This window comes from Populus euphratica, unplaced genomic scaffold (genome assembly GCF_000495115.2).
Source record: "Populus euphratica unplaced genomic scaffold, PopEup_1.0 scaffold69.1, whole genome shotgun sequence".
Taxonomy (NCBI): Eukaryota; Viridiplantae; Streptophyta; class Magnoliopsida; order Malpighiales; family Salicaceae; genus Populus; species Populus euphratica.
Genome location: NW_011499947.1, coordinates 375,549 through 400,377, shown reverse-complemented (window position 1 = coordinate 400,377; position 24,829 = coordinate 375,549). Strand labels below are relative to the sequence as shown.

At 31.6% G+C, this 24,829-nt stretch overlaps 2 protein-coding genes and 1 non-coding gene across 3 annotated transcripts; 1 reads left to right on the top strand and 2 right to left on the bottom strand.

Annotated features, from left to right (window-relative positions):
* The first annotated feature begins 6,131 nt into the window (after window positions 1-6,131).
* TRNAG-GCC (transfer RNA glycine (anticodon GCC)) lies at window positions 6,132-6,202 on the top strand. Its single transcript has one exon. It is a non-coding gene; the product is annotated as a tRNA-Gly (tRNA).
* A 787-nt stretch (window positions 6,203-6,989) lies between these two features.
* Window positions 6,990-13,443, bottom strand: LOC105137670 (uncharacterized). The gene is made up of 9 exons (XM_011043496.1): window positions 12,714-13,443; window positions 10,778-10,963; window positions 10,544-10,636; window positions 10,112-10,294; window positions 9,865-9,967; window positions 9,581-9,766; window positions 8,121-9,010; window positions 7,576-7,997; window positions 6,990-7,440 (listed from the first exon to the last, which is right to left on the bottom strand). The coding sequence occupies exons 1-9, from the start codon at window positions 13,011-13,013 to the stop codon at window positions 7,380-7,382; spliced, it is 2,424 nt and encodes an 807-aa protein (XP_011041798.1). The 5' UTR covers window positions 13,014-13,443; the 3' UTR covers window positions 6,990-7,379.
* Window positions 13,444-19,429: 5,986 nt separating this feature from the next.
* Window positions 19,430-23,250, bottom strand: LOC105137669 (uncharacterized membrane protein At1g06890). Its single transcript, XM_011043495.1, has 9 exons — window positions 23,017-23,250; window positions 22,880-22,936; window positions 22,524-22,686; window positions 21,613-21,797; window positions 21,048-21,115; window positions 20,749-20,881; window positions 20,371-20,532; window positions 20,008-20,280; window positions 19,430-19,906 (listed from the first exon to the last, which is right to left on the bottom strand). Exons 3-9 carry the CDS (start codon window positions 22,642-22,644, stop codon window positions 19,787-19,789), a joined length of 1,062 nt encoding a protein of 353 aa, XP_011041797.1. The 5' UTR covers window positions 22,645-22,686; window positions 22,880-22,936; window positions 23,017-23,250; the 3' UTR covers window positions 19,430-19,786.
* Window positions 23,251-24,829: the final 1,579 nt, after the last annotated feature.

Sequence of the window (24,829 nt, the reverse complement as noted above, 5' to 3'; positions counted from 1 at the left end):
AAAAAAAAATACAAAAAAGCTCTTGGAATTAAGCTAAGAAATTTTGAATTTAAGATTATTTTAGTTATTTTAATATTTTGAAAAGGTTGAAAAGATTAAATAACCCTTAAACGGTTAAATTCTTTTGCTTTTACTACTAATCAATAATTTATTATGCTAAAAAAGTGAGAAGAAAGATTTAATCCTAATTAATTTGATAATATTAATTAAAAATCATTTTAACCCCTAATTTTCACTTTTTGCTTTTCTTTGTGGAGGGTAAAAAATATCATTACATCCTAACAGAGGCATCTTAGTTATATATATATATATATATATATATATGAATGTATGTATCGTTTGTGTAATTTACCCAGGCTGAAATTTTAAATAAATTCTGAAAAAACTCTACACGGCTTGGGAAAAAGGAAAATTATCACAGGAAGAAAAGGGAAGAACATGACTCAATAAGCACTAATTGAAGCCATTAACTTTGCATTATTGGATAATTTTTCAACGAACTCCCATCGTGGTACTTCATAATCATTTGATCTCGCAAATGGAATTTTACCAAAGGCATCAGCTTCCTCTATACAAACATTACATAGCACAAAATAAGTTCTTGTAGTCTGCATAGAACAGAATATATGTGCAACAAGACAACCTATTCCAGCACAAACTGGAGTTCTTGTACAACTATTGCTCGAATTTCTTACAAGCGCGCTAAAAAAGTCAATCCACTTCTAACTGGAGAATTTTAGCAGTAATTTTTTATTTTTTTATGTTATTATAAAATTGCAAATAATAATTCACATATAGTGGTTCCCTTTTTTTTCCTTGAGTTTTTATTTTGGTTTCTTAATTTTTTTTTTTATCTTATTTGATCTATTAATATTTTGCAATCTGGGATTGGTTTTTACGATTTAATTTTTTGCTTGTGCATGGAGACCCTTGCAGTGTCGGTAGTGAATGTTCCCTTGCTTGAATATATATTTCTTTAAGTTTTTCTTTTGTATTTTTTTTTAATTGAGTTGGTTTAAAATTGAACATTGTAATTTTTATTTTTTTAGAGGAAGATCTCAGTCTCGTGAATTAAACCATTTGTTTGGAATGTCAATCTAAGCTAAGATCGGTCATTCTTTTATATTTTTTATATTAATTTTTTTTTTAGTTTCATACTTCAATGTTGAGTATGTTGAAAATTAAACTCCATAATTTTTTTCATTTTATTTTTTAAAAGATTATCTCAATCTCATTATCTATGTTATGGGTTTGAATGATTAGGTCAGGTGACTAAGGTATTTTTTCAAGTTGTTTTTTAAGATTGAATATTTTTTTGATTATGTCTTTTAATATTGAGTTAATCTATTTGCATGATCCGACTTGCGGGGTTTCATGGCCTTGGTCGGGTTTGTTGGTGTTTTTATCCTTTTTATTAACAATTTTGTTTTTTGAATTTTATCTTTCTACATTTGAACAATTGAAAATTAGACATCATAATTTTTTTAAATTTTATTTATATAGAATTATTTCAGTCTCATAACTTAAGTTATAATTTAGGTATGATAACTCCGACTAACTTGGTTACTTTGTTTTTTTTTTTTTTAAATTTCATTATTCAACATTGAATTATCTTGAAATTGAGCTTCATAATTCTTTTTCATTTTATAAAGTGTTTTTTTTATATAGGTTCTCATTATCTCTTCTTTTTTCTTTTCTTTTTTAATTTAATTTATTTGTTATCATTATTATTTTTTTATCATATAATTAGATGCTGAATCTAGTTAGGTGTCGTAGATTTTTTTTTATCTTTTTTTGTTATGTTAAAAAAATATACCTATACACTATGATGCTAAATGCAATGTTTCTAAACTTAGCTTGGTCTATGCAGAGGCTAGGTGTAGAAAAAATTCAACTTGAAGGTAATTCAATTTGACCAGCTCGATTAGCGATGTAGTTGAAACCTGGTTTTACTTTTACATTTTATTCAAAAAAAAATTTAAAAAATTAAAATGAAATTATTTTAATTTATTTAAATTAACACACAAAATTTATAAATGAATCATTTATTTGGGTCATGGGCTAAATTGGGTTTAATTACAATGACTAAATGTTTCTTATAATTGAATTTCTAATAATTAATTATTTATATAACTTGTAATAAAATCTTTTTCTCCATCAATATTCACTTCATATATATATAAACCCTTCTCTTCACTGGTGAAGTACTATAGAATAATAGAGATTGCCCAAGAAAAATGCCACATAATCCATGTGTTGAAAATGAAATGACAGAAACAATGTATCTACCTCGCTTGCCATTAGCTGGTGACTTGGATTGAATGTAGAAAAACACAGGACTTGTCAACTGTCGCTACCGAGAACGACTTTTCATTGTTTCATTTCCATGGCAACATGGGACCACAGTGATGGCTGGACCATGACAATAGAGCTCACCACCGACTGGTGTTGTTCATGGAGGACCTCAGATAATAGGTGGAGAATCAAGTAATTAATTAATAGAGGTTTTTAACTATAAGTATGATTATGGAATCAATAATTAATGGTGATATATAATAGTTTACTAGTATCAAACCCTTCATCTATCTTGTGTTCGCTTCAAAAGAATTAAGGCTTAACTGGACATTTTTATTAAGAGAAATAATCGAATATTTGAAACAAACGAAGTGAGAGAAATAATAATTTTTTCTTACTTGTTAATTAATCATAGAAATGGAGGTCTAATTTGGTTTTACTAATACAAGGATTATGTGCTAATAGGTCCAATTAAAATGTGATGTATGGCTATGAAAAATTTAGTCATCTATGACATCATGTGTTGATGTTGATCCAAAAACAAATAAATAAGAGTTTCCGTATTAATTAATAAAAGATTAAACCAACTTTGAGATACAATAAATATCTATAATGTCATTAAATAGCTTAGCGTGGACATATGGGCCACAATTTTATTTTATTTTTGTTAAATTTTCAATGTTTTATAGGATAGAAGATAGCATAATTTTTTATTTTTTTTAGGTTAGCTTGGATGTACCTCAATTAATTTATTAATTGAGTTTTAAAATTAATGATTATATATTATTTTAAAATTTATGAAACTTCATCTAATAATCTTTAGAATATAAAAATAAATTTAGAATTTTACTAATTAAGTTATACCCTATTTTTAGCGTAACTATAAAACCTGGAGTTACCGCAGAGCAGTTCTAGAAACGTGAGCTGCTTTTAATTGTAGGACAATCTTGTTCTTTGGCTAATTCACTGTGTTATGCTCTGCAAACAAATAAATGTTAATGAACATAAAGCTTGAGTCTGGGGTAAGTGGGATTTCAAACATATAAAATTAATTTAAGCAACTTAAATTATTATTATCATCACAGGTAATGAGAAATAAAAATTATTTAGTGTTTCTTCGGGATAGAAAACAACAGGTGTACACATACCTGACTCTCTAGCACGGGAAGTATGACCAGGAGAGGAGCAACTGCTATGTGCTGCAAATGAGGTTCCAACTCCCATCATCATTTTAATATCCAAAGTTTTACTCTCTACCTGTATGAAAATCTTGGCAGGATACATTGCTGTAATTAATTCAAAACATATCAGAAAAGGTTTACATACAGTTAACATAAATAGACTGTTTGTAGAAGGAAGCGATGCTTGCTTGCTTCACAAGTGTCCCAAAAAATAAAGCAGCGCATATGCAGCCTTTTCAAGAAGCTCAGACATTTGTTCATGGCTAAGAACTAACTAGTGCCAAACTGCTGAAACAGAGAACGAGGGATTGCTGCACATGGCATGTAAATTTCAAAGTGAAAAATAAGTAAAGCTATGCTTTCATGAACATAATATCGAAACATGTTAAAGTTCGGTTCAAGTAATCAACCTGGAAAAGTGGGATAGATCTCAAGAAAAAGTCAAACATAAGCATTTGAAAGAGCATTAGCGAGCTGATGAAAAATGTCGAATGCATCAAGTTAAATAGCCGAGTTGCAGAAGGGGGACTAGCATCATTTAGCTTAATGTCACACCAGCACAGTGCAAAGTGACACCATGCTTAGTACTGTAGTTAAAATGCACACTGGACAAAAAAAAAACTCAGAGCTGATGCAGAGTATAGATCGGTTAGTGCCACAGTCAATAACAAGGCTGAAAAGAGCCCTAATAGGAGTGAGTGGGACGCGTCATTTGCATCGAAGAAAAGGAAAGAACCAAATTAAAAAAAAAAAGAAAAAAGAAAAAGAAGGAATAATTGGGACTTAATCCAACACATGATAAATAAAATGATAGCGAGGTAATTAAGACAAATTGAACCTCAACAAACAAAGCTAGAATCCAGCCTGAAGAACAAAGATGCAAGAAGGTGATCAGGAGAGCCAAATCATTTGCATCGAAGAAAAGGAAAGAACCAAATTAAAAAAAAAAAGAAAAAAGAAAAAGAAGGAATAATTGGGACTTAATCCAACACATGATAAATAAAATGATAGCGAGGTAATTAAGACAAATTGAACCTCAACAAACAAAGCTAGAATCCAGCCTGAAGAACAAAGATGCAAGAAGGTGATCAGGAGAGCCAAATAAGGATATTATAAAAGCGCAAGCAAAGAGAGCGTAATAACATATGTTGCAATGATCTGCTGGGACACAATCATTATATAGGCCTAGGTAAATAGCAATAGCCTATCTCACCGTATTGTCCAATTTCTTGAATGCAATAAGTAAGTTTGTAGAAGAAATGGTCTGCAATGATCTGCTGGGAATTAAATTATTAATATTTTTTTATTTAACCTTTATAATCTTTTTAGTTCTTCAAATATGATTTTTATTTTTATTTTTAAAATTTTTTTTTCATGATTTTATATTTTTAAAATTAAATTAATTATGAATTAATCTTTTTAGTTGAATACAGGTCCAGGATTTCATGGGTTGTGAGTTTTAAAAATTAGACTGAGTTTAAAATGATCATCCGAGTTTGCTTTTAAAAAAAAAAACTGATAGTTTCTTAGTTTTAATCTTTTTTTTTAAATAATTTTACGTTGTTATTTTTCACGATTTACCTTTTATTATGTTAGTCTTAGATTCATGACTAGAGTCACTAATTTTAAAGATTCATGATGATTGACTTTTTTTGCTCCTTTTTTTTTAAGTAATTTATTTCACTTTCATCATTTAATATTTTAATTATTAAAATTTAATTTACATATTTATTTTAATGAATTGTCTTCATCTTATGCTCATAGTTATAAGATTAATGGATTAACCTGAGTTTACTTAATTTTTTTTCATTGGTCTTTTTAATTAATTTTTTTTTATCTTTATTATTTAACATTGGATTATTTGATAATTAAGTTTCATAATTCTATCCATTTTTCTTTTGAACATTGTTAAACTAATATCAAGATTGGGTCAAAGATTTTGCATTTTCACCCGAGTGGGCTCGGATCGAGTTTTTAACCTTTTTTACTATTTTTTTTATTTTCATCCTACAACATTTTATTTTCTAGAGACTAAGCTTTATCTTTATCCTTTTTATTTTGTTTTCTGGAATTACTATGCTCTCATTTGATTTATTAAAAATTGATTTTCAAACTTTTTTTTATGTTTTTTTTTCTATAAAATTATCTTAATCTTATATTTATGATGACAAAGTTTGTGAGGTAGCTCGATTTAACTAAGTTTTTTTTATTGTCTGTTTCTTCAATTTTTTCCTTTAACTTTAGGTTTTTATATTTTAGATGGACTTAGATCTAGGTTTTTTTAATCTATTTTTTGTTGTTAGTTTATTTATTATTGTTTTATTATTTTATTTATATTTTTTAAATTATTAATTGAATTAATAACTCAGATCTCAAATTATTTTTTTTAAGCATTCTTTTCAATGTAAAAAATATATATTTAACCAGGCCACGGGCAACAAATCTGGTATAAAACTAAGGGAGTATATATATTATGCTATTTCAAAAACAAAGACTTTAAGAATCTAAGCAATAGTTCTGAATGTAATAAAAGTAATTTCTAACAACGGTTGATTTTATATTCTTATGACAAATGTCACTCTTCTATGACATGTCTATTATCTAGCTGGTTGGATAAGTATGTAATATATTTCATTAACCATAGAGAATCAACAAGCACCAGTGGTCTAGTGGTAGAATAGTACCCTGCCACGGTACAGACCCGGGTTCGATTCCCGGCTGGTGCAAATCCTGAGCTGTGATGACCTCTGTGCTGAACGTGATGATAGGGTCTATCACCACCGTCTGATCTCACCATCGGACGAAAGCGAGCACATCTGAGCTCTTGATTTTTCAATTTGGTTCTATTTTTTCTATTTTTTAGCAGACAAACATATCAACACACATGTATTGGATAATTTTATTTTTCAAATTTTCTGTTTTCAAACTATATTGTAAGGCTGAGTTAAATTATTTAATGATAGACATACCTTTTTAATAATGATAATTATGAGTTGCAATACAACTTCTAAAAAAAATATAAACTACTTTTGTTTACCAAAACTATTTCAATTCATTAGTGCATTTGATATCATTTTTTCAATTCAAGGTTGCGATTGGTTAATGTGAAGGAATAAAAATATGCTTGGTGAGAGAGACATCTCCATTGTCTTCGTTTTCTATCTCAAATTAGCAACCCAACACTAATTATAGATGATTTCTGGCCTTCTTTTCTAAAAATGTTAGTATGATCCAAGTTCACCACTAAGAAAAAAGAGAGAAATTATAAGAAGGGATCGTGTGACATGAAGAAAAGGGAGATTTGCGACAAATTTCAGGGACAGCTCGTCCACACTTGGATTAGTTGGAGGAGGAGAAGGTCAGCATGCACATCATAATGACAAAGCTCTCAGGATTTCAACTCTTAACATTTTGGAAACTTTTCAGCACCCTGAGGATATAACTCCACCAAAGCACAGAGGAAAAATAAAAAAACTTTGGTAATTCTGTGTCAAGGGGTATTCACAGGGCAAATTCAAAAGTTTCCTCTGTTGAAGACCAAAACTTGTATTCAAATATCCACTAGTCTTCACTGCAAAGCTGAAATTTATCATCAACAATCGACGTTCGGATGTTTCTCTATTCACTGAAAAGATATCTACACAAACCTTTTCTGTTAGACTACCTCCAAATCCTACAAACATTTAAATGGAAACATAAGATCTAAGAAACAAAAGCCGGTGTTACAGAGTCAGCGTAGAAAACCATCATGGCGGACAAAAATTGTCGTTTTCTACATTAGAATGACCTCAATCTCCAAGCGGAAGGTGAAGAAGAAAAGCAAAACAGAAGTCTTCACCGAATCTTGGATAGTCATCAGAATCTATAGTCATTATCTTCAGTTAATCCACGCTTCACAATCATTCATTGAGTCAGAGGAGGAAAATGAACATTGTCTTTAAGATGATATTGCTGCAATAATGCCCTAAAATCCAGATGATGAGGTATTAATAAAGTACCACCTTCTATAAAGAAAAAAATATTAAAAACGAAAAACCCTTAAATTATCCTCTTTTTTATTGAAAATGAAAATTTACAGATTCTAGGAAAGTCTATTTACCTTTCTTGCTCATTTTCTAATATCTCGAGGTCCTTGGCTGTTGATGCGACAGGGCTTGTAGCTGAGGTCCCAGGGCATGACAGGACCACCAAATCTGACGTGGAAGGAGGCCCTTCAGGATGCTGAAAGCCCCGAGACCCACAATCAGTTCTCACAAATGCACGGGAGGAACCATTGGCATTGGAAGATCCCCATACAGAAGGGTAAGAATGGTGGGCCTCTAATGGCACAGGCTTCCCATTACCAAGATGTGGGTATTCGGCCTCTGAAAGATCATGGCCATGTTCAGAGAGATTCTTCTCCTGCAAAGTTGTAGGCAAACCATTTTCATGGGCATATTTATGCAACTGACCATGATTTGCTTGTGGTTGAGTTCTCCCTCTTCCCAAGGACAGCCTATCCCCCCTACTTGAGTGGTAACTCTGCGAAATCATAAACAAGGAAAAACTATGATACCTGGAATCTATTAAAAAAAAAATGGATGGAATGCCAACAATCATCAAAAAGCATAAATGCCAGAGAGCATAATAGTCACTTGGAAATACCATGTTGGGAATGTATGTTCCTGTTCCTCGTCGTTTCTTCTTTTCTTCAGAATCAGTAGCAGCTCTAAATGGCCCCCCTGGGTTAACACAATAGAGTTGTGTTCCAAAAACATGGTTCGTGTTCATTTGAGAATGACCATTCTGCTTCAATTGTAGGGATTGTTGAACGGTTTCCCAACTATTCTTATTCTCTGACAGAGGCAACATGGAAGGACAGGGAGGTATAGGTGCAGAAACAGCATGCACATGGCAATACTGACTATATGCCAAACTTTGTAAGTGGCCATTGTGATCCCCTCTGAGTCCCAGCAAGGATTTTGAAGGTTGGGAATTTCCAGTAATGCCAGCAAAGTCTTTTTCTACTCGAGTAGTTGATAGGTTCTCCGGGACATTATCAGCAGGATTTGGGGTTGTTGAAACAGATGGAGCTATTCCTTCATGCTTGGTACATGAACACACTGAATTACTACTCTGAAAATGGTTCTGTTTTGGTTCTGGCGTAAAAATGCAGCTCATTTCATCATCAGCACTAAAATTTATAAGCATCTCTCTATTTCCTTCAGATAGCCCTGGGAAATGCAAAGGGGGGGTATGATTAGATTTTTCAGAAAATAGTGTATCATTATCATAGCCACCATTCAATTTCAGATGCATGTCATCTTCAGAGCAAGTATTGGAATGTGATGACAGTGATACTGAGTTATCAGAACTAGCACCAGATGCTAATTCAGAATTTCCCCCTTCAGTCAAATAGTCGCTTCCAAGCCTATCCAAAGTATTTGCAAAGAATATTTTGAGCTCATCAGATATTCTCTCTTTGGGTAACAAAAGAATTTGGCCAAGCTTGCGAGCTCCATATTTGAAGGCACTCCTTATTCGAAAGAAATTACCTGCAAAAAAAACCCACATTATAATCATTGGCATGGGATAACACGAACATTCTTAAGAGCCCATTTAATTGGACTCAACATGCATACAAACAGGAGCAAAACAAATTGTCATTTATTAAAACTGCGCTGAATCCCATGTTTTTTTTAAAAAAAGGAAGGATAATGTCATCTGTTACCCTTGCCCTTTAGCACAAGATAAACAGCTTAGATTTTATGCCACAATGCAGAACAAACCTTCCACCAAAGGTAAAGCACAACAAAAGAACCTAAGGTATGCCATGGTAGTCATGAGGGCAAAAGTGTAGACAAGGTAGTGCTAACAATGGATTTGTAAGTGGTGCTAATTCCATTAATAATCTCAGGGAGAAAGCCATGATGGTCAGTCATGCTATAAGCAGTAGAAAAACAGAGTTTAACAATTATAACTAAGTTTTGACGTCACTGAAAATTTTACAATTTCAATGTGATGAAAAAAGAAAATTCATATCCAAGGTCAGGTACACCAGTCAATACAAATTCTTCTTCTTGTTGTGCCACAGTATTAAAAGAGAAAAAGAGACAGCTTCAAACCTCTGTTGACACTGCGCCCAAGGTTGTTATTCTCCTTCAAAGGATCAACTATATTAAGATGTTTTTGGGGAAAAGGCCGTGAATTCATCTCAGGCTTTCTTGATTGGACAGAGAACCTATCAACACAATCTTTGAGAAATTCATCACTAAGCAACAATTCACCTTGCCCATTTTCAAGTGGCTCAGCTGCACAAAAAGAGACAAAGCATGAGACAAATATGAATCCATCAAATGATCTATAACATGAAACTGGTTTGTTAAAAAGAATGCAGCAAGTAACTCACCAACAATATTGGGAAGGGAAGATTTGCAGACTGGTCCATTTAAACTAATACAATAATTCTCCCAGTCAAACTTGCTGAAGTAATCCAGAAATCTGTAGAGAACCTACAGAAAATGCATGCACATTCAATGTTCATGAATGCATAGAACACTGCAATTTGCACACACGGAGATACTGCATGCACACGGCAACGTTTCAATTGAAGATGCACAAGCACAATCCACACTGTTAAGTCCTCTAAATCTTACCGCCAAAGGCCCATTTAAGGAACAGTGAAATAGATGGAAGATGTACAGAATCAGTGTTTCCAAAGCATACGTTGAAATCAAACCATGATGGGCACCAAGAATTCGACTCTCATAGTAGCACCAAGCCTTTATCAAAATAATGCTGCGTTTGAAGAGGTGATTTTTTCCAACAAGCTGATCAACCTGCATACAAGTGATATTAAAACGATAATCAAAACTTGACCAAAATCATATTCTACAGCACTTGTAAATCTGATCCTAATTTTATCAGGGAGCTGGGTGCTACAACAGAGCATGGCACTAGAAGACATAAATTAATTTAAGACACCTTTCCTAAAATATGTGCAAAAGACAAATTCATGGACTCAATCCTGCAACTATAGTACAAATACATAAACTCATCCAGAAAGCCAACGAAGATAAGAATCATACCTCTTCAAGAAAGCATAGGGTGCAAAGTCCTCCTAATTGATTGAAGGAAATATCCACCACTGTATTCTGTACAATACATTTTATAAGCTTAACCTGCCAACAAAAACCCAGAATCAACTGGAAGTGAAGGAACAAGGGAAGTGACTAGAACATTCATTCTGCAAAACTACCAATTTCTCTACTTTAAACTAATTAGAACTGAAATAAAAGATAAGGTATCTGCATGAGAAGAACCTCAGCATCAATGCAATGGACATCCTTCACTTCAAATGTAGAATCCTCATTCAGCTCTTCTCTTCTTAGAACAGCATGAATATCAGAGACCAAAGCTTCCTCAATGGCAGGACTGCTAATGGCAGTCAAGTCAATATCCCCATCAGGGAGATATGTCTTCAAAGGAACTGACCCATATGGGAATACCTGTAAGAAAGATTGACCAGAAAAGGGTACAGATTCCATTAGCATCCACAGCATTGAAATTAACTGTAACTCCTATGTGTTAAACACTAATTGCAGAAAGTGATCACGATCGAACAGATAGATACCAATCTTGACTTAATGGGTGATGCTTAAACTGAGAAAAGTTAAAAAAGTGATAATGTTTACACCAACAATTGAAATCCCAACTAAATCGTTTCAATTTAAGATTTAGGCTTCAGCACCAGAACCAGAACTTTCACAATCCCATTACAACTACTGCAACATCAACGCTTTTACTCACTCAGGACCTTCCTGCCACATGCCTAAACACCTGTACTCATGTCAAACATGACAAATAATACACCAATACAACTCCAGTTAACCTCACACAGAATGAAAATCTACTTCTGCAACCTAATCATGATGAGAAATTTACTCTGTAATGAACTCATACTCATTAACCTATTCTTGCATTACAATTCATGAATCACAATAACTGATCAACCACATAAACAAAACACATCAATTCCTACACTAAGAATTCTAATCATCATGATTAGAATTTTACTTTGAGTTGATTGGATTAAAATAAATTACCTTGTAAAGGCCTAAGGGTCTGTAATCATAAACCACCAAATCTTACTTCATACTTCCATTCACAAAACATACACAAACACCAGCTTTGTCTCCATCTCTCCACTACGAATGTTCATCAAATTATTAGAATGCCACATGACCAACAACGCCATCACTGACAGGAATACCCATACACAAACACTTTTGATAACATCACTATCCTACACTCGTTAAGATCCTGACTGCCACTACTATAACTCAATTTTCACATTCAAAGAGTAGTCATATCTTTTGCAGCTTTTTCTGTGTTTTTTAGAACTCATGATATTTCAGAAAGCAGTGCAGACAATTGAATAGACAGATACCAATCTTAACTTATTGGGTGTGATTTATCTCAACAAAAAATTGTTGACGTAATAAATATTTCAATTGATCTTTCAAGTAATAAACCCTTCCAAATTCAGCTGCATGAATCAAGATCAGAATCAAAACATTAAAGGTCACTTTACAACTACTAACTATCGAGATTTCAACCGATCCAAGGATCACCCCACCACATCAATGAACACTCGCACTCATACCATACATTTCAGCTATTCACAAGCAAAACCCAGTTAACTACACACAAGAACACAAGTCTACCTCTGCATTCCTAATCATCATGATTAGTATCTAGCTCAGTCAATCAAATTGTCCACAACATTACTCTGCAAAGAGCTCATTCACGCAAACCACCTAATCTTCCTATATAGTGTAAAATCACTAATCATTAACGTAAAAAAAAAATTCACCCTAAACTCCATTTTCCAATCCAGCATTATATCACCAAAAACCCCGTAACCAACTACAATTTCCAAACACAAAAACAGTTTATAACATCACTACTCCATAAACCTGAATATCCCAAATTTTCACTATTGTAACTCAACTTTCACAATACAAACAAATTCACAAAATAACCCTATTCCTCCTTGCAATTAAAATAAAAAGACTGGAACAAGACGTAATAAATTAAGGTGAAATAACTACATTAACACCTATAATCACCGAAATAAACCACATTAACCCCAAAAATAAAAATTAGCAAAAACCCACATCACAAAACCACTACAAAACATATAAAATTAACAAAAAGAGAAATTATGCATGAGAAAGGGATTGTTTAAAATATAACCTCAAATCCAAGAGAGGATTTAATGAGTCTTTGAACATAACCAATAACTTGTTTCCTCTTGAAATTGGATTCTACAGTTGGGTGTATTCTATAAACAATCTCTCTCGTGAATTCCTCTGCTCTCTCCCAATTCTCTTCCACAATTGACCAAGGATCCGGATTCGAAGAAAAAGAAGGAGAAACTGGGTCTTGACCCGAACCCAGAAGACGATGGTGATGATCATGATCGTTTTGGTGATGAAGGTGGTGGTGACGATGGCCGTTTTCAGTCGGAAAGTCACAAACTTGAAGATCACCCATTATTTAAAACTGAAATTCTAACAAAACCCACAGATTTAATTCTTGAAAGAAGAGATTTTCTTCTTGCTTGACAGGATCATATCATATGCTGCCGTTTTTTTCTTTTGCTTTCTTTTTTTCCTTGTAGTTTAGTAAGAGAGGAAAAAGAAGGTTTCTTTTTTGAGGATTGGAATTGAATTGTTATTCCTATTATTATTTACACAGAGAAGATGAGGCAAGAACAATTTTAAGAACCCAGAAACCAAAAAAGAGAGAAAAAACAAAGGAAGAGAAAGGATTCTTTTTTAATATCTTTGGGTTTTCTTTGGAATTTTTTGGTTTTTTATATGATGTTTGTGTGCGGGTTTGATTTATTGATTCACAGGTGGATTGTTTGCATGTCAGTCTGATGAGATGCGACGGAAAGGAAGTGAAGAAAAAGTAAAGAAGGAGAAATATTAATACTATTATTATTATTAATAGAGTGATATACGGCCAGTTGAATCAATTTAGAACCGGGCTGATCTGGATTCTAGATTAGGAAGAAGAATCGATTTGGTTTGGCCTTATTAAAACTCCGATGAAAACATATTTAGATCCGATTAATAACTTGCTGGCTGTTTTTTAAAAATCCGATTAATAACTTGCTGGCTGTTTTTTTTTTAAAAAAAAATATTAAATTAATTGTTTTAATTTTTTTCCAATAATTAAGTTAATTCAAGTTAAATTGATTTTAATTTAGGTATGTGATTAGGTATATCACATAACGGGTTTAATAATTATAATTATGAGATTATATAAAAATAAAGGAGGAGATAAAAGAATTTGAAAGAGAGAGATTGGATTGTTTTGTTATGTTTCGTTTGCATTTACTCCAAGCAGTTTTTGTTTGTTTGTTTGTTGATTTTTTATGAAAAAAATATTAACTTAAAAGAGTTATTATTAACATTTATGCAAGAGGGAACATAACCACATGTTTGTCGTTATTAATATTCTAGAATTGGTATAATTACGAGTCTTCCTTTATTTCTTTATTCATTTTGAGGGTGTATTTTTAAAATTATTAGAGAAAATTTAATTTAATTTAATTTGAATGCATGAAAAATTATTAGAGAAAATTTAATTTAATTTGAATGCATGTGTGTCTGTATAATTAAACATTACAAGTGTTTTACTAAATATTTAGATATGAATATTTATAATTTATATGATTATTAATATTAAAGTTCATAAAATTTATCAATATACACACAAGCTAAATTAAATATTTATATTAGTTAAAAAAACAAAAAATTCACAATTTTTTTTCTTGCAGTTTTTTGGTATTTAATATTTGCATAAAGGTTGGATGTTCTTATGTTTATAAAGAAACTAATTAATTAACAAAAAATCTTCTATTTATTGTAAGTTAATCCACAAAGTTTGTCAAGTGTAGGATAATCTTTTTTTTGTCAATTAATTAGTTTATTGTAGTGGGATAATAAATTTTCTTTTTGTAGTCTATAGAATAATCATATTTTTTTAATCTGAATCTTCTTTGAAGAGTCTTAATTAAATTTGAAAAATGTTTATCGGTGAAAAGTACACACACGACAACTTCTCTTTATATTTCATTATTTCTTTTCTTTTCTTTTTTTAATAATCACGGATCTTTTCATCAGTCTTGATGCCTCAAGAACTTTAAATAATAATAAAATTCAGATTCTATAATCTAAATTCCATAGTTTTATTTGGTTCTTTCCCTCAATTTTTATTTTTTATTTTATTTATGTTGACCATCAGTCTTGATCTATCAATAAAATAAGACGTCGGTGGCATAACCCACTACCACGTTGATAAGCAATTATAAGAGAGATTAATTTCTAGAATTGAAACTCATAAATTAAAGCTTATATTATGGAGAACCGAAAGAGGAGGTTCAATGTATTTAATGAAATGCTACTCAAAATCTCAATAATTACTATATATTTTAATTCTCGAATCCACTTTCTTTATATTAAATTTAGATTTTATAAAAACATAACAACAACATCAACAACAATAATATACTATTATTATCATAAATAAAATTATATTTTTCTATATAAAAAAAAGAAAATTTTCTCTTTTTTTTATATATAACTTGGGTATTTGGACTAACTTAAATACATCATAATTAATTTCTAAATTTATTAAACATTCTATAAACTTAATATACAAATAAAACATCACAAGAATAATAAATATGCATATAAAAAATCAATCCTAAACATAAAAGCAAGAAATTTCCTATCAAGACTGCTACATCACGATACTGTATCATCATAGGGGTGCATGGTAATTATAATGTTTATTCATTGTATCTAAATCAATGAGCTTAATGTGTCATCATAGCGTTAATTAATGACACTTTAATGAGTCATAAAATCATAGGATTATATAGCTTGGCCGTGGCATCTTGCATGCACGCAGGTTGTCATCTCTGAAGCCAGCTCCGGCTGATATTCTTAATTAGGCTAATTGAACTTGCTCTCTCTTCCTTTTTTAAAAAAAAAAATTAAGTACATTAATTAGAGCACTCTGTATCTAGCAATTTTATTTATTTCTTTAAAAAAGAGGAATTCAATTTATTTATTTTTAAAAAAAATAAGGGGATCCAGAATAAGTCCGATGCCCATAGAATATTTTACACGGCAAATGGTTACTTGTACTCTTCATTAGGGATTACCTTTTGGATATGGACACCACAAAAGTCAATTTCTTTGAATATCCAGACAACTTTACGCTCAAAACCCTAATTTTGACATAGAATCCAAAGAGATAATTAATTAATTAATTAATTACTCCATCACGTTTGTCAAGTGTAGGATAATCTTTTTTTTTTTTACAATTAATTATTTTATTGTAGTGGGATAATAAATTTTCTTTTTGTAGTCTATAGAATAATCATATGTTTTTTAATCTGAATCTTCTTTGAAGAGTCTTAATTAAATTTGAAAAATGTTTATCGGTGAAAAGTACACACACGACAACTTCTCTTTATATTTCATTATTTCTTTTCTTTTCTTTTTTTAATAATCACGGATCTTTTCATCAGTCTTGATGCCTCAAGAACTTTAAATAATAATAAAATTCAGATTCTATAATCTAAATTCCATAGTTTTATTTGGTTCTTTCCCTCAATTTTTATTTTTTCATTTTATTTATGTTGGCCTTGAGTCTTGATTCTTGATCTATCAATAAAATAAGACGTCGGTGGCATAACCCACTACCACGTTGATAAGCAATTATAAGAGATTAATTTCTAGAATCGAAACTCATAAATTAAAGCTTATATTATGGAGAACCGAAAGAGGAGGTTCAATGTATTTAATGAAATGCTACTCAAAATCTCAATAATTACTATATATTTTAATTCTCGAATCCACTTTCATTATGTTAAATTTAGATTTTATAAAAACATAATAACAACAACAATATTAATAATGATATACTATTATTATCATAAATAAAATTACATTTTCCTATAAAAAAGAGAAAATTTCCTCTTTTTTATATATAACATGGGGTATTTAGACTAGTTTAAACACATCATGGCTAATTTTTAGATTTATTGAACATCCTATAAATTTAATATACAAATAAAACATCATGAAAATAACAAATATGCATATAAAAATTCAAACCTAAACATAAATACAAGAAATTTCCTATCAAGACCACTAGATCACGATACTGTATCATCATAGGGGTGCATGGTAATTATAATGTTTATTCATTGTATCTAAATCAATGAGCTTAATGTGTCATCATAGCGTTAATTAATGACACTTTAATGAGTCATAAAATCATAGGATTATATAGCTTGGCCGTGGCATCTTGCATGCACGCAGGTTGTCATCTCTGAAGCCAGCTCCGGCTGATATTCTTAATTAGGCTAATTGAACTTGCTCTCTCTTCCTTTTTTAAAAAACAAAATTAAGTACATTAATTAGAGCACTCTGTATCTAGCAATTTTATTTATTTATTTCTTTAAAAAAGAGGAATTCAATTTTTTATTTTTTTTAAATAAGGGGATCCAGAATAAGTCTGATGCCCATAGAATATTTTACACGGCAAATGGTTACTTGTACTCTTCATTAGGGATTACCTTTTGGATATGGACACCACAAAAGTCAATTTCTTTGAATATCCAGACAACTTTACGCTCAAAACCCTAATTTTGACATAGAATCCAAAGAGCTAATTAATTAATTACTCCATCATATTATTATTGTCGACTGCCATATTTGAGGGCAAACCCTCAGTAACGTATCACAGTTTGTAATGTTCACCTTTGCCTGCCTAAACTTGCTGTCTATCTAAGAAAACATGGTGGCTACTGCTCTGAGTTTTTACTTTTTATTCTTTAATAATTATGATTATCCAAATCCATGGGTTTATGTCTCTTCTGGGTCTCCTCTTGGCCATGTGTGAACATCTGGCATGCTCCCTTACCTAAAGCTGTACTTCTTGATAGGCTGATTATCTTCTGCCTCGGAGCCATGGGGCTTCTTCTCGACTCTTGACTTTCAATCATCTTAGCAACCGTCGAGTAAAGAATGGAGAGCATGTTATAGTCTAGTCCTTGTGCTTTCAAGACCTTGATAAGATAGTCTCTCTTGTTCAAAAAATTCCATATTTAATCCTTTTATTTTCATGGATATTGGTGTCTTGAACGTGGGATTGAGATCGATCTGATTAGCTTGAATATCAACCATTAAGCTTGTTTAGTTAAGTTAATGGAAGGTTAGTTTTTTTATTAAAAAAAAATGATATATGATAGATATTTTTTTCTATGAAAAGCTCTAAAACCATTGACTTTTAACCATTTTCCTCTCCCTCTCTCTCTCGCTCAGGATATGCACCAAATTAGTTTTTAATTGTTTTTCACCAATCATTACGAATAATTAAATTAATCTCACTTTCTTTCTGCTAATATGTAAATTTAAATTTATGAATACATCAAACATCTTTAAAATCATTTTTTATACTCTTAAAATTTGATTTTATAATAATTAATTTTGTAATAATTTACCTTAAATCTTTTCAACCCCATTCCAAGCACCTCTTTACATATAATGGGCTCAAGCTCAGCACTATAGCCACATGTTGTCTCAATCAGTTTTGATCCTCAAAAGTTCATCTTTGCAAGTTCAATGATATTAAGGTTTTGTTTGCTCGCCAAAAAATAGTTTTTTAAAAATAATTTATATAAAAAATGAATTTATAAAAAATATATTGGAAAATATTTTTTTATATTTGATAATGTTATGAAAAATAAGTTAAAAAATAAATTATTTTTTAAAATTTATTAAGAGAATAAAGATTGAATATGACAAATTAAAAAATTAAAAGAAAATAAAACTGAAAAAAATTCAATTGTAGTAAAAAGAAAATCAAATATAACAGATAAAAAAATTAAAAATGATGTAATTGAAAAAATTTCTATTAAAAAAATGAAGACTTAACTTGATAGATAAAAAATTCTTTTAAAAAATAATAAGATAAAAAAATAATAAAAAAAAGAATAAGAATTAAAATTGGTATAAAAATTAAATTAAATTTTAAGAGATAAAATTAAAAAAAATATAACAATAAAAAATTAAAAAATTAAATTTGATATAATTAACAAATAATAAAATATTTTTTAATTTTTTGCAACTCTTTAATGTTTTCCTCTTAAAATAAAATAAAAATATTATTCTAAAAATTAAATTAATTTTTTATTATAAAATATTTTTCATCCATTAATTTTTTAATATATATAAGCAGACAGTGGGCTCTGACCTACTGGAATGGCAGTGGGCTCTGACCTACTGGCTTCTGGCCCCTTGGTGGAATTGGGTGCCTAGATATGGGACCTTTGACATTCAGCGACACCCTACAGTACATCAAGTTGCGGGCAGGTTTCTATATTCCAAGTATCCCCGGCAAAATGCCTGCCGCCAATTATAATGGAAGAACCACTCCCTCGAATTGTTGATGACTTTTGCTTCTTTTCTTCCTTCCTTTGTTTTCCTTTTCCCTTCTGTCACAATGAGGTTTTGGGGGTTTGTTGCAAGGTTTGATGAATCTAGACTCATTTTAAGAGGTGCAATTACCAATTAATTCACATTCAGACTGATAATGTGTATCTTAGACCACGTCAAGGTTCTTATTATAATCAATGCCAAAGCTCTTAATTTGATTGAATCAAATGTTGTAAATGCGAACCTCACCAAAACCAGAAATATCAACGAAGCTGTCAAAAAGAGCAAAATTGGCCAAGAAGTGTGATGAGACATTCACCATGGCATGCACGCAGTGACCGTTCTTAGTTTCTTGCAACATTCCTTAGAAAATCGGGTTCAGAAGCAATTCATTGATCTCTAAGCATTAAGAAGGTAGAAAGTTTCAGAAGCACTATAAGAACTGACTTACTGGCAACTTAAGGACAAGATATGTATTTGTTCTTCTTCACCGATGAATAGGAATACAACCTGAGAACAAATAGTAAAAATTTTGCATTCTGCTGTAACAAAAGTATACATTTAAGAAATCAAATCCTAGTATCATACCCTTGCCCTGTGCGATTCATACAAAACTAAGCCAAAACTGCTATATTAATAACATGTTTGTTCAACTCTTTTATCTGATATAATAGATGCAACGATCTCAGAAGACCACAAACTCCAGCTATGTGATACATCCTTGCCAGCAACATCTTCATTGCTGAGACAGTTTTGTTTCCAGATTTTGATCTAGAGCAAATGAATTTATAAAAATGAGAATGTTTATGCATCCAAGTCCTTGTTTGAGTTCCACAAGGGGACTACTTTTGGTACGCCACCATCAGCTAAGATCCCAGTTCCATTTTCTGCGCTGATTAAAGGATCAGTTTCACTTTCCTTGACCTAAAACCCATTCAAAATATGAGAGCATTAGATGTCTGTAAAAGCTTACAAGCACTAACTAACTCTGCACTCATAACATGAAAGAGAGATAAGAGCATTACCTCAGGCAATTTTGCTGGTGCTTCATTTTGCTTCTGCTGATTCTCAAGGGTGCAACAGTAAGAATACAGTACCATTCCAACCACTGCAATGAGGATTCCCAAAATGTTGCGCCAGCTAAATGGATCACGAAGGAGAACATAGCCAAATGCCAAAACTAGGCATGTTTTCAGATGTCCTAGGACTTGATAGGTGACCGGAGATGTCTTTCCAATCACCAGAAAAGTACTGAAGTTCACAGAGACAGAGATCAGGCAGGATAGAACAATGAAGAACTGCAACCACATAATGCACAGAAAATGGTCAGAAGCAAGAAAAAACAAGAAGATGCCAGGAAAGAGGTTAAAGTATTCCTCAATTCTCACCAGCACTAGAGGGGTGTATTTGAAAGCAAAAACGTTTTTGTTAGTCAGAAGCCCATCCAGGAATGGGCCAACAATGAACAAAGTTAATGCCTGATAGGGGCAAGACTGGTACAGAAGTTGTGTTGAAGAGACTCTGAACTTCTTCTGGATGGTATTGGTCATCTGAAATGCACTGGTTAAGATTTTAACAAAACAACAAAAATAAAAAACGAAAGACAGAGACTTCCCTAAGAATGAAGGGATGGTAGCCACACAGTACAGTGCTTATTATATATTTCCTTTGCTTTTGCTTACCATTGAAACGACTAAATAAGGTATCTTAAAGAAGAAGAAAAGAAATCAAATAGCAATTAGCGAAGGAACTTCAGCTAAGGATACAATCTGAGCAACACAGGTTGTAAGGACTGCAAGCAGAGACAAGATAGATCCCAGGACATTGAGCTGAAGATCAGTCACAGTTGCAATTCCAACACCCATAAGAAGAATGGTCAGTGAAAGCTGGATACTCCGACTGCAGTATCACAAGTACAGCTGGCATGAGTAAACACATATACAACTTAAGCAAGTGCATCAAAAATTAAATTGTTGTCACATAACTTACGAAAACAACATTAGTTACATTAGTGGCAGGCCTAAAAATTTCTCAATAAACAATATACTCAATAATTCACACTGACCTGAATTGCTTACGGAAGAAAAGCGTCTCCAAAAGAACAGTACATGGGATGATAGCCAATTTTGTCATCTAAAAAATGGGAAAATAAAGTAAATAAATTTTCATAAGCTATTGCTCCAAAATGGTTTATAAGGGAAAAGAAAACCTAGCATCAAGGATTAAAGTGGACAGGACAATAGTCAGCATATGACAGAAAAAAAGGTCAACCAAAGGACTTTCACTAAATATGATATTACTAGATGTCAACAAATCAAGATGCTGCAAAGGGAAACCCAACCTATCCACAGTCAATTCATACTTTACAAGGAAGAGTTTAATAAACAACAACCTGGTCTCATTTAAATCACAGGAAAGTATTAAGCACTTTTTTTTTACTGTTTACCACCCCCCTGAAACCCAAAAGCACCTAAAATGACTTACTAGTCTACTGCATCAAGATGCTACTGTCAAAGAATGATAGAGTATGTAAATCAAATTCCATGGCCACTGATCATACATAATAGCATACTGGTTGGGAAGAAAAATGCATACCAGATCATAAGTCTGGCACAGAGAAGACAGCATACCTGATAAAAACCAACTGAGTTGAAACCCAAGCTAAGATTCAAAAGTCCAATGGATATCCCATTTAGTATGCCAAATCCCATTACCGCTCTTGCATCAAAAGGCTTGTGTTCAAACAATTTCATCCATAATGCCATGTGAAGAGAACAAAACGTGACCAGAAGATGCCAGCTTGTCAACGTTGTGGCTGCATTTGCCAGAAAATAAGTTAGTATAAATGATGGAAAAAATTAGAAAAAATAAAATGCTGAGCAACAAAAATAGTGATGATAATTCAAATCAAGCACATCTAAAGAAAAATGACCGCATACAGAGTTTCCACCCATTTACTATCATCATCAAAAACTGCCAGTGATTATACTACAGTCACCAAATGAAATCCCCCACTATAAAACATCAATTGATGATCAGTAACTAATAAGATTGACTTCTTATGCACTATGTGTCCATGATCAATTGATTGTAAAACCTTACAAAGATGCATTGGAAACAATACAACGTGACAAATCATAAACAGTTTTTTAAATTTACACTAAATGATGAAGACCATATGGTCTTAAGCTTTTACTTACAAAAAACTCCATTTTAATCCGTTCCATAATTTCTGAAAAATGAGCATATGGTCTCCTATTCCATCATTCGTGACCTCACACAATTACCATCCATGCATAATCATAAAACTTGTCCTTTTAAAATGATTATGGCATCTAATATAACCAGCAAACTCCCCATCCTACTATCCACAATCATGTTCTAAAAAAAGACACATTTATATTGAATAAATATTGAATACCGCAACATAAAAAGTGATTCAACAACGTAGCAATCATAACTTCACAAAAATCAAATCTAATCTAAGCAAACAAAATACATTATGCTTATAAGGAGAGGGTATGCAAATATAAACACTCACCAAAAGTGAAGCCAAGAGTGCTAATGAGAGCCTTATTGCAAATCACAATAGAAACCGACGAAACCACTGATAAACTCAAAGCCCCAACGGTCCCTAGCTGGAATTTCTGGCCCTCACTCATTTTCACTTCTATTCAAAATCACTCTATCTCCTTGATCCAGATCTATCAAAATCCCAAAACCTCAATACAATCAACACATTTGTGCATAAAAAAGAAAACCCATTTCAGATTTTACTTAAAAAAACCCATTTCAGATTTTACACGACAAAGAAAACCCATTTCAGATTTTGCATAAAAAGAAAAACCCATGAAAGCAATACATTTGTAATTCAATACAGAAACAAAAACCCACTACCTGATTCACCTCATAATTTGATCCAAAATTTTCAAAATGCAATCAATGCAGCTGAGACTGTCAAGATTAACAATGGATTAGAACAAAAACCACAGATATGTTACTAAAATTAAAGATCAACTTAGAGAAATAGAAACCTTTGGCAATTCTTGATAACTGAAATCTATCTATGAAAGAATACTAAAAGGGGTTTTTTTGTTTTTGTTTTTGCCCCTTTTTTCTTTGCAACTCTGTTTGCTTTGATTGAGAATGAGAGAAAGAGAGAGAGATTTATTTATATATAAATGGAAGAGAAATGGGAATGGAGAAAAGGGTGGAATGCTGGCGTTGATGCTGTTGCTGTTGGTGATGGGAAGGAAGCTTTGAATCTCTGCCCTTTTTCGGGGATTAAATTGTAATTGTGTCCAAATTAGGGGACATCAAATTTATGGCTTTGTTTGGGTAGAAGGTTAGATGCCAGAACTGTTTTTTTTAAGAATGATCATTTTTTATTCTATTCTATTTGTTTTTTATTTATAAAAATAAATAAATTAAAATTTTGTAAAATAAAAAAATAAAATCAAAACCGAATAAAAATTTTAACTGACCTGCTTTCATTTTATATTAAAAACTTAAATTCAATCAATTAATTTTAATTTGGTTTGATTTGATTTCAGTTAAATTGGTTTTTTTTTAATTTTTTTAAAAATAATTATTAAAATAATATTATTCTAGATTAATCTTTTAACTTATAATTTGAAACTTAGATTAAGTTATCAGTCGACTTGAGTCGAATTTAATAACTTTAATATAAGTTATTTATTGCTTTTCTACTGAAACAAGCATGGTCTGAAATGATAATTTCCGAAAGAAAAATAAAATGGTTGATGGGTTGTCACATTAACATATCAAACTCAATCAAGCGTGGAGATTGTTAGGTTAGACATCGGAAGCAATTATTTGGTCTCATGAGATTTTTTATATTTTTAACAGGAAATAAAATAAAACAACAGGCGAGATACTGGCAAATTGGATTGCCATTTGCAATTATATCAACACTACATTAAATAATACGACATATAGTGGATTAGTGTTTTAAGATAAAAAAAAATATAAATATAAAAATAATAAAAACATGTTTTTTTGGGATGGTTTTGGAATAAATCTCTTTATTCTTTTAAAAATGTTTTTATTTTTATTTTTTATCCCACTATCTCTGTGTTGTTTAGTCCTGAAATAATAATAATGAGATGATTCTAATGCTTAACAATACATAGAAAGTTGAGTGTAGCTATGATTTGTTAGTTGGCATGTCAAGTAATTAGATCATAAAGAATTCTCTATTTAAAAATTGCCATACCTTCTCCACGGAAAATATACATATCAAAATGTGGCACCATGTTACATTTGATAAAAAAATAAAATAAAATGTGACACCATGTTGTGGCCACCTCCCATGAGAAGACCTAGCAAGGTGATTTCTCTAATAGCCAAAGGGGGTGTTTTTCAAGAGCTTGCAGCAGCTTCAACTTGCCCGCATATTGGTCTAGTGAAAATTCCAGTCAATTCCACAGTGAAACAATATAAAATAGGTATAGTTTGTTAGGTTAATCAATGAAGAAGCTTGGAAGGACGATGAAGGTGCTTGTGTCATGGGCTTCGAGAAACAGGAGCAGGCTTCAGATATTATATAGTTGTGAAAATTTAATAGTAGGATTACAATGCCTAATTATTAAAAATAAAAGAATAATTCTGACTCTCTCAAGGTTTGAGCAATGCATTTCATTATCTGATCAAAAGACTCCCATCGATCTCCCCATTCCCATAAAAAAAATTAAAAAAAATTGAACTCTTGCAATAGGTGGAAAATATAATTTCAAACCTTCGTAAGATTTTAACATAGAAGCTGGATGAATACTCACTTTGCATTTTTCATTCGTAACAATTGTGGGTTAGCAAGTACCGAAGTCC